Source organism: Euprymna scolopes, chromosome 32 (genome assembly GCF_053919585.1).
Source record: "Euprymna scolopes isolate OS-2025 chromosome 32, ASM5391958v1, whole genome shotgun sequence".
NCBI lineage: Eukaryota > Metazoa > Mollusca > Cephalopoda > Sepiida > Sepiolidae > Euprymna > Euprymna scolopes.
The window spans coordinates 8,948,727-8,961,749 of record NC_136513.1 but is presented as its reverse complement, the minus strand read 5'-3'; the positions used below and the strand labels follow the sequence as shown (position 1 = coordinate 8,961,749).

At 34.0% G+C, this 13,023-nt stretch overlaps 1 protein-coding gene and 1 pseudogene across 1 annotated transcript in view; one reads left to right on the top strand and one right to left on the bottom strand.

The window, feature by feature from the left end:
- Window positions 1–13,023, bottom strand: part of LOC145256214 (WD repeat-containing protein 81-like) — a 131,103-nt gene that overhangs the window by 8,608 nt on the left and 109,472 nt on the right. The window contains exons 19-25 of the mRNA XM_080114830.1: window positions 11,982–12,041; window positions 10,465–10,585; window positions 8,240–8,342; window positions 7,338–7,468; window positions 6,709–6,770; window positions 5,344–5,483; window positions 1,336–1,435 (exon numbers count right to left, since the gene is read on the bottom strand). Of these exons, the coding sequence (XP_079970956.1) occupies window positions 1,336–1,435; window positions 5,344–5,483; window positions 6,709–6,770; window positions 7,338–7,468; window positions 8,240–8,342; window positions 10,465–10,585; window positions 11,982–12,041 (717 nt within the window). The remainder of the gene's footprint in view (window positions 1–1,335; window positions 1,436–5,343; window positions 5,484–6,708; window positions 6,771–7,337; window positions 7,469–8,239; window positions 8,343–10,464; window positions 10,586–11,981; window positions 12,042–13,023) is intronic.
- On the top strand, window positions 12,110–12,228 carry LOC145256560 (5S ribosomal RNA; annotated as a pseudogene).

Genomic DNA, 13,023 nt, shown 5'->3' with positions numbered 1-13,023 from the left:
TTTTTAACTTTTTTCTTTCCTACTTTGAAGGAGACATAAAAAAAAAATTCTGAAGTTTATGAGCTGTAAAGTAACATGGCCTTTGGAACAGACTGTAAAAAGAAATCTTTCTAGACTGAGGCAGCATTTAAGAAAGTTGTTTAAACTGGTATATAATGATCAAAAAGTGCTCAATATCCTGAGAAAAGCTTCTTCTCTTTGTATCCCTTGTGCCAAAATTTCTGATAGGGAGGTGGTCAAGTACTTCTTTTTTGAGGCCGATTACATTTTCGTATTTTTATCCATTTTTTAAGTAAGATTACTGTACCTTTTGTTTTTGAAATTGTTAAATTTAAATACAGTTACCAACCACCACCCCTTCCATATACTCGGAAAGGGTTGGGGTATTGATGTTGCCCACAATGGAATTGACATATAATGAAAAATTGCTCAATATCCTTAGTATAGCAGGTGTGTCCAAATGGAACTTCAGATCTTCTATTATTTATGGACTTGGGCAATCCCGGGTATTCCTGCTAGTATATATATATATACATATATCAATTTTGTCCCATGTGCCCCTTAGAAAGAATTCTGATTAGAAAAATATTGGGGAAACCAATGCCAACAATAGAATCTTAAGATTCATATATGATGATGACTTAAAGAATGATACCAATGGTGTATCGCTCCAGTCTCGGGTGAGAATTTCAGTCTCCCAGACCAGTGGGTAATGTAATGGAAGTGCTGTGTTTTGAAGATCTCTGCCGGGATTTTATCTTTGCCTGCAATTTAGTTATTCCTTAGACTTTTGTTAACAACAAGCTTTTCAAACAAGCTTTTTTTTTTGTTAACAACAAGCTTTTTATGTGGGAAGCTGTTTGGCAGTCATAAGGAGTTGCCTTGGCTGTTGGGTACTCCCATAAACTTTATAGCCATTTCTGTTAGAACACAATGAGAGGCTGAGAGAGAGAATGGAGAGCTAATCACCAATCTCAATAAATACCCACTGGAGAAATCACTTTGCTAATCTGCTAAACCATGACCAACGGCCTCCAATTGCTCCTGTTGGTACTCAGGTATCCATGCATGTTGTTGAGTTGGTGTGGGGGGGGTACGCTGTACATGAGCAAACCATTTGAGACACTGGGCATGTGGGCCATCTAAAATCCCACCAATGCCAAGCTTCTCATAGAGCATGGCAGAAAGGATGCCGTCTAGTTTGCTGCCTCACAAGATTGTAATTAAATATTCGGAATGCTGATACCGTGAATATTCAAGATAATCAACAAACAGATTAATAGAAATAAATCCAGAATCAAATCCCACTGAAAATGGTTCCAAATCGACTCTTACCTTTAAACTGGCAGATTTCTTTGAGGTCACTGGCGTTCCACAGCCGCATGCTCTGATCAAAGGATGAAGTCACGAACGTGTGCCGATTACAAGCTTTGATCTGAAAAAGGACAAAGATTCAAACACAATTTAGTTGTTTTTTGCTATAGAAATCACTCCGAACAAGGCATGAAGCCACTTGATGTAAAGAGCTAACAAGAATAAAAGATGATTATTGCAAAGACAGGAGATTCCTATTGAGCTTAATCTTGTTTTCCACAAGCTTGCAGTTCTTGGAAAGAAACTACTAAAATAGCAAACTGTATTACAAAACAGCAAATTGATGAAGTCCGATAGAGCAATGAGTCAAATAAGCTGAAGCAAAGGAAAAAGACCAGACAATTCTGAAGAACATATGCTATAATACAGGGTGGAATGATAAATTTGTCGTCCTAAAAAAAACAATACTACAACTTTATTTTAAAACTTTTATTGAAAAAAAAAAAAAATTCAGGTAACTTAATTAGTTAGTAGAGCTGACATCTATTCAATGTATCTGCTTTCAGCCTCAATCACCACCTCGATATGGGTCCAGAACTGGGAGCATGCCTTTTCTACAAGCACTAGCAGGAGCTCGGCGAATATTCAGCAGATGACAGCAATCAGGCTGGCTTTTGTGTTGTAGGAGGTCATGTTGGTGATGTTCTCGACATATGACGAAACAAAGTAGTCCAGCAAGTTAGGGTCAGATTATCATTCTACCCTGCAGTATTTATAGAAAAGATTGAGACTAGCAACATCATGTTTGTGAGAGAGAGGTTGCAGAGAAGAAGAGTGGGGGCAATCAAATTACAGATAAATTTCTGCACTTTATTAAGAACCCACAAATAGAAGATTCACCAGCCCAAATATGATAACAATATGCCATAGGCTTGTAGTAGATTGGTTGAGATTTTTTTTTTTATTACATTTTTACCCTCAAACAAGGCACTTTGCCACTTTGATGTAGGGGGCTACTGTCAGGGACTTAAGTTGCAGGGGTACTATGTAGGGAGTTTAGCAGCAAGATGTCTGTTCATATTACACTTGAACTTCTGCATATCAGTACAGTTGGGGAAGCAGGAAACTGGAAGAGAATTCCAAAGTCCTGCAGTTCTGGGGAAGAAGCTATTAGAGTAGAAGGCTTTCTTACATCTAGGGATCTCGACTGTGTAGGCGTGGGACTTCGCTGTTTGCTGGGGATATTTTCGTCGAGGGGGTACAACAGATTACCATGCGGTTTTAGATCATCAATGTGAAATACACTTTGGAGCATTTTGGATGACTGACACCTAGCTATGCGGCCGTACCAGTTGAGATATCGTTATGTGGTATATTTTCTCATAGGAACCTTATAGAGTATGATTGACAATTTTCTCCATCCAATGTACTACAGACAAAATCATGTCATTCAGACATTTTGATGCAGTCCAGGTCACACGTGTGCTATATAAACCCTTATCCTCGAGTGGTTTTTGGCCTTCAAAAGTAGTGGCATATTATTTCCATTTTTCCTATTCTTGTTTCAGGTTGTCATCAATTGATCGCCTCCATATCTTGAGTGGCTTTGGGGCATCGATGTCAATGTGGGACAAACTTTGGAGCATTTTGGATAACTGACAGCAGGCAACAGAACCATCTGATTTAAGATGTTTTTTTTGCAAAAGACTTTCTCATATATATGATTTTAAAGGATTTTCTTTTTTTACTTTTTTTATCCCAAACAAAACATATTGTCACTTGGAACATTAAGGGGCTACTATTTAGAATGATGTCTAACAGGGAACTGTAAGGAGTTGAGCAGCAACATGTCTGTTCACATCAGATTTAAACTTTTGCAATTTAGTACAGTCAGGGAATCAAGAAACAGGGAGGGAATTCCAAAATCTAACAGTCCAAAGAAAAAACTATTAGAGCTGAAGGCTTTCTGGCATCTAGAGATCCCAACAGTGAAAGGGTGGAATTTTGCTGCTTGTCAGGTTAGTTGAGAATATATACGTTGAGGGGGCTCAAGTGCTATGAATTTATCAGAGCACATTCCATTTAAGTACTTGTAAAACAGGCACAGGGATACGACATTGCAGTGATGAGACAAAGGTTGAATCTTCGTCGACAGTGCAAAATCTATTAGATTTGAGACTTTTTTTTTTTGACCCTATCAAAGAGTGAGTGACTAGTGGTAGATGCACCAGTCCAGATGTGACAACAATACCCCATATATGGGTGAATCGTGGTTTTTTAAAGATATGATTATTGGTAAAAAAAAAAAAATAATAATAATAATAATAATAATGTGCAATTAATGTGGAAACTTCTCTTTAAATTTAAAAATGTTTTTAGATTTTTATTTTTGCAAAATTCAAGGGAAATAACTCCTGATTTTATCCATTAATGTTCAGAAATATTTGATAATTAAGGAAAAAATATCTCCAAAGTTTTTTTAAACAAAATAAATATTTTCAGAAAAACAACTGGCATAGAATGGAATATATTCAAGCCAGTACTCTAGTGGAAGAAAGAAAAAAAAATAGGCAAGTTTGAATCGAGTATCAATATGCCAGATGAATTGCCATGTTTATATATATATATATATATATATATATATATATATATATATATATATATATATATATATATATATATATATATATATATTAGTAATAAGACGATTCCAATACAATTACCGGTTCTGTTCCAAAATCCTGATTTCAATACAATTACTAATTCTGATTTTTTTTTAATTCGTAAATATAGATTTTATTTTGCTTTGATTTTATTTTTAAGGAGGGAGGGAGGAGGCAAACAAAAACTTATGTAATATGTGAATATATTTTTGCAAACATAAAATTACAATTGTGGAAGTGATCTATCGATTTTAGTTTTACTGGTAGTTTAGCATCAATAAATATTTATCATCTCATTAATACAATCCATGGAAAATTTTTATAAATAATTAAAAAAACCGATTTTGACATCCGAAAATAGGCACCAATTTTTTCCAATTCCAATACCCTAAAAAGTTCTGATTTTTTTTCGATTCTCAATTCTGATTAATAAGCTTAACACCAATATATATATAGAAAAAGAGAGATAAAGATTATATATTTCATTAATAAAACTGCTTAACAATTGACTGCAAGATAGTCGTTTTCAAGTCTAATGCAAACAAAGAGAGATTATACATGTCACTAATAAATGAAAATAAAATGTTCTTACTGCAGTTCAACAGCATCACAATAATCATCAAAAATGTCTTAAATTGGCATCAATCAAAACACTTTCCTTGAGCACCAAAATGAATTACTCATTAGAGATACTTATGATGATCAGAGATACAATGAAACTGCAGTAAAGTGCTAAAGAACATTTTACCAATCATTTAAGATTTATATATTGAGCGCTTTATTTGTCTAATATCTGCTGTTTTTATTCAGTTCTGTTTCGATTTTTAGAGAATTGTCTTCTTTACTAGCCACATTGATGGCCTGTGATATAGCAAAATTGAAACTTTATACCAAAGTAATATATAGGTGCTCGACTTAGCTTCAATCTTTGGTTTCTCCTGTAAAACTTCCATAACAACTTCTCGTCTTGCTACAATAATTGTCAACAATTTCCCTCACTCTATCTATGCCTAAAACTAACCAAAAATTCCATGAGCAGAGCTTATTTTCTGTGGAACACAATACGATGTGGCTGCATCCCAGCCGACTATAACATGTTTGTTTTCAAGTTTAATGCAAATAAGTTGTTGAACTGTCCCCTTATAATTAAACCCAACCCATTGTTGATCATCAGGGTGTTGTCTCACTGTCTACTTGACATTCATTAATCCTTATCCTAGAGTGACCCTCAAGCCATGATGACCCCCACCTCAGGTAAAAAAAAAAAAAAAACAGAAAAAAAAAACTCTTTTGTCATTTGAAAGGCAATTTATCTGTGTGATTTGAGTTCATTAAAGTTGGTAGTAACTTTCCCTCCCCCATTTACCTGGAGTATGTCGCCATCATGTCCTTTACGTTGTCCAAGAAGTGTACCAGTTCTAACATCAAGGACAGACACAATCCCAGAAGAAAAGGCTACTGCTACCCAATTGCTGTCAGGGCTCACTGTCACTGAGCGAATCAGACCTGTAATTGAAAAGATCAATAAGAATAAGAAAGCAAATTTCGAGGCAAACTCTAAACAAACAAGGAGAATCAAAAAATTAAGGAATTCAAATTTTAAATTTAAAACATTATGTAGTTTGGCCTAGACAACTGTTGATATGAAATATTTTTTAAATAATCACTTAAAAATAAAAATCAGCAAGGGGATAACTAATGTTTAATTGAGGAATATAATAACAATTGTCTACATTAAGTTAAAAAATGTGTAAATGCATAAAACTTAAAGACTAAAATGAAGGTGGTGGATGATTTAGCAAAGGATGTTAATCTACAATACCTTTCTTCTTCTTCATACTGAAAGTATCAACCGATATGTTTTAAATTACACATGAAGACATTTTGATGAAACAAAAGTCTTCTACCTCTTTTATCCATGAATCATTTGAAGTATGGCAAAACTAATGCTATTTATGTCCTCTCCCCTCCCCACCTCAAATTGCTTGACATCTTAGCCTTCATAGCAAATTTAACATTTGAGCTTTCAGCAACAACTGTTATAAAAGAGAAAATTAGATTTTTCTTATTAAAAAAAATGCTTAAAACTAACGTTCATGAGATGCTCTAGGGATTTAAGAGAAATCTGCTTTGTCTGGATTAAAAAAAAAGCAAAGAACTTGCATTAATTCAAGCAGAGTTATCCCTGAAAATCTGTTCTGACAAAAATTTATTTTCACCATGACTAATTTGTGTGCAAATTTTTTTTTAAATCTAAGGCATAGTTATTGAAAAAAGGGCAAACAAATGAACGGGAGTGAATTACTAGGTCCAATCCCTCCTTTGTAAGGGGACCAATGAATACAGGTACTTTATTCTTTTTATTTGTTAAAACATGTCAGACATGGGTTGCACATTGACCATAGCGGCACAAAATGATTTTCTTTATAAGATTATCATTTAGATTGGTTTCGATGTGCCATTCCTTAATGTAATTTGAGTTATTCCAGATCTTTCTGGCTATTTTCTTGCTTATCTTTAATTGGGTTGTGTGTATATGTTTATGTACAGCATAATCACATTGACACACCAGTTCTTTTCAGATCACCAAAGTTAAGCAATGTTGAGCCTAGCTAGTACCAAATGGGTGGCCATTTGGGAATTTTAGACAATGAAAGGATAATGGGGTAATAATAAGACTATGTGGAAAATGGAGAAATTAAATTAAACTCTCACAACAACACTTCCTTACCTGCTGACAGTGGAGAACATCGGTACTCATGAGCATATTCAGCTTTCCGCAAATCCAAAAACCTGAGAAGAGAAAATCGCAGCTGTGAATAAAAAGTCCAATTTGTTTAGAGATCCGATCAGAGCTCCACTTACTCCCCAACCAAACCCAACCCATCACCCATAGTATGCTAAGAAAAAAAATCTAGTACTTGTTTACATTGGTGATTTTTTAAACGCATTTCAAGTGAAAGCATTATTACATACTTATGTGTCATGGTAAATTTAGTCTAAATTTCAAAATATTATGAAAAATGATCCAGTATATGATGTGCTAGAAGTATTTTAAATTTAAAAACTCAGCCACAATTACATTCTCAGATATACGGTTTACAGATGGTGGACCCTAATTTAAGTCATCGTTTATCTCCCTTGTTTGTCATACCAAATTAGTTGCACAACTCTTCCACATGCAATAAAATTCTATTTTTTACTTATAATTATTTTTCTACTTGATCATTTTCTTTAATTTATACTAATTACACACTGACAAGTAAATACGTAATAATGTTTTCACCTGAAATGTGTTGGTTTAAAAGATTACCAATGTAAACAAGCACCAAAAATCCTTCCAAAAAACAAGTTACCAACCTGAGGGTCGAATCATTGGTAGCCGTTATCATCATACAACTAGGAGCAGGGATTGGAGCAAGGGCAATAACTGGGCTGTTTTTTGAAGATTCCAACTGACGCACGCATTCACCACGAAACGGATCCCAGATCTAAAAACAGACAAAAGAATAACAAAAACTTTATTTTTCATCAGAAAAAAATATTTACTACTAATTTGCTTTGTGTTTAGTTTTATATCATGATCCTAGCCTTATCTAATTTTTTTTACTTTTTCTTAAAAACTACTGGGGAAATCTGGCTGAAAATTTGTATGTACCTTTACAATGATAAGGTGCAGTGAATTAAGTATTATGGTATCGATTTGATGCACAATTAGAGATTAATAGAGATTAGTATTTAATGCAAAAAAAAATGAGCACAAATTTTAATCATATTGTACCATCAATTTCGCATAAAGTACTCTAAGTCAACAGGCTCTAACTTTTGCCTGTTTTTAATAGGCTAAAAAGTCTGGCTATTTTTTATATAACTGGAACTTAACCAATAGTGTTCTAATAAATAAATAAAAAAATTAGTATTTTCTAGTAAGGAGGAGGAGTATATGTATACGTATGCCAATTGTCATAATTCTACATACAAAAAAATTGGTACTTATGCACTTATGTTACTGTGCTATTTTTTAATAGTATTTTCAAGTTAAATTCAAGTTTCACAATATATTTTTTTTTATTAAATTGTTAGGTGGAAGTACAGAACAGTTACAAAACACCCTCCCTTCCCCATATTAAGAATGGTTTTCAAAATAATAACATTATTATTTCAGCACGGTAACATAAGTGCATAAGTACCAAAAAAGTCAGTGTTTTGGAGTGAGGAGGAGGGCATTGTGTATGTACGCCAATTGTCATAATTCTACATACATGTACTGTGCTATCACAGGATGCCACTAATCGTACGCTCTCCAAGAATCCAACACTGAAGACAGATTTCTTATGCAAGCGATAGGTCCATTGACATCCACATCTGAAAACAAAAAGAAAAACATGCAGTCAGATTCCAGTGTTCAATTTTTTTCATAAATGTTGACAACTACCGAGTGTTAAAACAGTCAAAATAAAGAATAATTATGCAAATAAAATTGCTTCCCGTGAATATCTCTGTTCAATTGACATTGTGCTGCTATATGCGGCATAATCAGCTTGACACATCGGTTCTCACTAGATTAAAGTTAAGCAACATTGAGCTGCTCAGCACGAGATGGGTGACCATTTAGGAATATCAGGTGTTGTATGTAGAAGGGTGTTGACCCTTCCCTGCAAAAACTGCAAAATTCTAGCACTGTCGTCATCTCCTCTGACTGGGATATACATGTAACTAGGGACTGCTTGTGAACTTAATATTCCTATAAAACTTCCTCTGTCGGAGGAGAGCTGGTTCAACCCACCTAAGATGAACACCGCTCGAACCATCACAGAATGTCTGTACCATCACAATTAGGAACACCTGGAGAGATTAGATTGGAATCTATAAATGACACAAAAAAAAAAAAAAAAAATACATTAACCCATTAAGTTCCAGGATATCTAAATGTTTTACTATTGAGTTAAAACTTTGTACAATGATTAAAAATGCTCAGGTTTTGAATCCTGAGTTTGGATATGTCAAACTGATGAGCCCAAATGAAGGTGAAACTCAAGTCTTGGACTTCCGGTTTGTTGGCTGTCATGGCTCATGTGAGCTCCAACATTGTTTGACTGCGAAAATTATTATATAATCTCTCACATTTGGAAAATTTTATTACTAATGCTAAGTTAGCATGTTGAATGGAATTCCTACTTGTGAGACATCAACTGGGTTTATGCTGGTTGGATGACCACACCCCTTGTTTGAGACGAAGTAGGTTCATTCTATTGTCGGATTTCACCGCAGTTTGCTTGATTTGTGGTAGTTAATAGATTTTCTTGTGTATGGCGCAGTTGCTCAGGTGGCAGAGTACTCGCCTCACATGCAAGAGGCTCGGGTTTCAAATCTTGAGTTTAGATGTCTAACTGATGAGCCCAAATAGGGGCAAAACTCGAGTTTTGGTTTGTTGGCTGTCATGTCTCTTGTGAGCTGTGACGTTGTTTGACTGGAAATAATTATATGTAAAAAAATACGTTTTACAATTAAATCATTTAAATTCCAGCATTTTCCAGGATAATTGCATTTTTTTCCTCATAAGTCCAGTAATTTCCTGGATTCTCTAGGATTAATGTGATTTTCAAAGTGGCTAGCAACCCTGTATTTATCAAATGATTTTCTCCATATACCTAGCCTGGACATTTATCCTTAATATCACCTTCAAACATAAATCTCAAATTATAGACATTTTCCTAAAAGATGTTGATCAAAATTGGAGCAAAAATTCTGGACAAAACATTTAAATCATCATAAGGGAACATAAAAGTGGTGCAATTAACTTTATTATTAACTGTTGGATATTGAGCTGGGACGATGCTGATAAAATCAGAAGTGTGCACACATGCACATTCCAGATGGATTTTTATCTACATTCTTGTTTCCTATAAAAATGATCTGAATTGTGACTATCACCAAAAACAAAGAAAGGCTTACATTCCAGGTTGGGAAGTTATAATTGCACAACACAAAATAAAAAAACAATTAAATATTTTAACTATTTACATTTCAAGAATGTCAGTTGATGTCTTTATAAGACAGTTAACATAAACAACCAGGGAGAGAGGAAAAGAGAAGATGAACAGTCATCCAATGTGAATGACAAGTTCTGTCATCACCATACACATCACTAAACTCAGTTGTTCTGTTCCATGTCTCTCACTCTTGTCAATGGCCAAAAGTGAATTGTAAATAAACTTGTATGTTGACAAAATTCGTCTGTGTTGATTTGGAGAACAATAACGAAAGAATTGTCAGATGCATATAATTTTGCATGTACTTGAAAAGTGCAAACCAGAAAATAATATATACGTTCAATAAAAAAACATAACTGAATCTGCGTTATGTGATGCTATTCTTTAAGTTTTTAATAAAGTTTTAAAGTTATATTAAATGAACATAGTTATATTAAATGAACATAGTTATATTAAGATCAAATTGGAATAAATCCTATGTTTCATGTACGTACTTCCCAGAACCGTCTCCAAAACTGGTTAATGACCACAGTTTGACCGTTTTGTCCTTGCTGGCACTGATAAAAGAGTTTTCACTGTCCAAAACGCAAAGTGACCTAATACTGGTATTATGACCTGAAAATATACAACAAAAAATATCATTTGATAAAAATCTACGTTTCTTTTAAAACTATAATTAAATCTTTTCAAGAATCCAATAAATAATTAAAAAACATATTCAACAGTTTTTATTTTTATTCTTGGCCTTTTGGCTAATAGCAAAGTGTAGTATCTGCTCTGATACTATGATTATATACTTAATCTTTTTTGTCGTTATTCACTAAATAATTTCAATGAATAATATTTTTTTGCTAATGTAACCTTCTTTAATAACTTCTTAGTAAATAAATATATTGGTAATAGTTATTTGCAAGGCATCGCATGCCACTCCCCAATAATTAATACTTAGCGTTTCAGCTTTTTTCTCAAGGGTTGGTTTTGCAAGTATTGAACATAATGATCATGTGACCTGCACTCTTTATTCTTTCAGTTATCAGGCACACTGTGCACTATACAAATAATTTAGTGGACTCCTGACTAGCCAATCTAATATTGGAAAAGAAAAGGTGACCGTATATGGCACATTAAATCTTTTTTCTAATGCAGGAGGAAGAGGAGGTGGTGAATTGGATAATGACATAGACTTATGACCTGGAAGTACCAAATTCAAATAGTCGGTTACATAAAATCATTTTCACTTATGGATGTGGGCAATCTTCACCTACCTACTTCCTATAAAATACTGAATTCTTGAAAGAATCAGGAAAAAAAAGTCAATATTGATAATAGAATCGATTTGGTCAAAAAATGTCATACCATGCTGATTTGTTTGATTTGTGACAGGCATGCGCAGAAGCACCTGTGAACGGTGTGTACATGCTTTCACTGGATACCCCTTGAAATAGCAAAATGCATTTACCCTAGCTATATAAAGATTACACACAAATCATTAGAGAGTAACTTTGTATATTACTCTTGGATTGTGTCAACGTTTATAATTATCAATATTACTGTTAGGTCATATTCGCATTACTGTTCAAGTTTGTGTCATATTGGTTTTGCTGTTAGGTTTGAATCAGCAAACGTTCTGATTTGAGTCAACCTCTTGCTTTTATTGACACAATAATTTTCTGTACTTTAACTCATTTTATATTTTGTTTTAACTCATTGAAATACTATTGATGAAGCAACAGAATGTTGAATATCGAGTTTCAGGCACTAGATATAACAACTGTTTGGTGTTGGTTGGTACAAGACATAGTGGCGTTCTATAAGTTGAATTTGACTATACTTCAACATAAGCTATTTCTTTATGCATTGCACATGACTCATCCATGATTTAAATTTGTGAAAAAAACAAATTAAATGGTGTACCCTGCTATAAACACTAAAGCAGGTCATTGTGAGAGTAACACATTTCTTTAAAAACATGACATAGAATTAAAAATGAATCGAAAAGATTCAAACTTACCCAAAAATGTTTGTAGTTTGATATGTTTAAAATTGAACACTGATGTCCGATCACTGAGCCCTGTGACAAAAGATGAAAAGAAAAAAAATTTATAGGAGTATATGTTGGGGCAATGTAAGTCTATGTATGTATATGGCATAATTGACGTTGACACGCCGGTTCCTATTAGATCACCAAAGTAAAGCAACGTTGAGCCTGGTCAGTACTAAAATGGGTGACCATTTGAGAATTCCAGGTGCTGTATGTGCTATCTGTTTATCTTGGCATTGTTTCCAGTCGTCTAGCACTTCTCCTTGCCATTGGACTCAAGCAGTGCTAATTCAGGAGAGGTGTAGTTGGAGCTTGTGCAACCCTTACCTCATATTTACACATGCAGCTACCTTTAAAGAGAATATCCATTGTCTCTTGAGACTGAACAGAGGTATTGAATGTAAGTCTTAAATGTTGTGGCCTTGTAGATCAATAATAATCAAGACAAACACACTGGTATAATTAACACATTGGAGCACTGAATGTTTTGATTTTGATCCTAGCTTTGGGTACAATATAATAATCCATAGAGAATTTGCTCTATAATAATGAATATGAAATCTGCACGCATTAAAATATATTTAAATGAACTTTACAACCAGGCAAACGTCGAACGAACTGCTAGTAATAACAATATATAAGTAAGTGAAACATTTGTATTATTTGAATTCTTCAAACTCTTGATTGTCATTTTTACAATGTTTCAGTCGATGTAACCTCTGACCTTCAGGTGTATGTTGCTGAGCTTTAGAATGTTTGTCGAATTCAGGAATTTGGTTGAGATTTTGAACGAAACCTTTTATTTACTTCATGCTCTCGTTCTGTCAACCATGACTGGATAGAGGTCCTAAGTAATTTGCAATTGCATTTTTCAGTCACCTACACTGAAAATTGAATCTTCAACCTTCGGGAGAAAGTTACTTTTTACAATTGATTTTTCCAAGTGCTCTAACCACTGTGCCATGGCCCCTTGTAGACACTTTTAGTCCGAATTTGGAGAGCCTTAGACCTA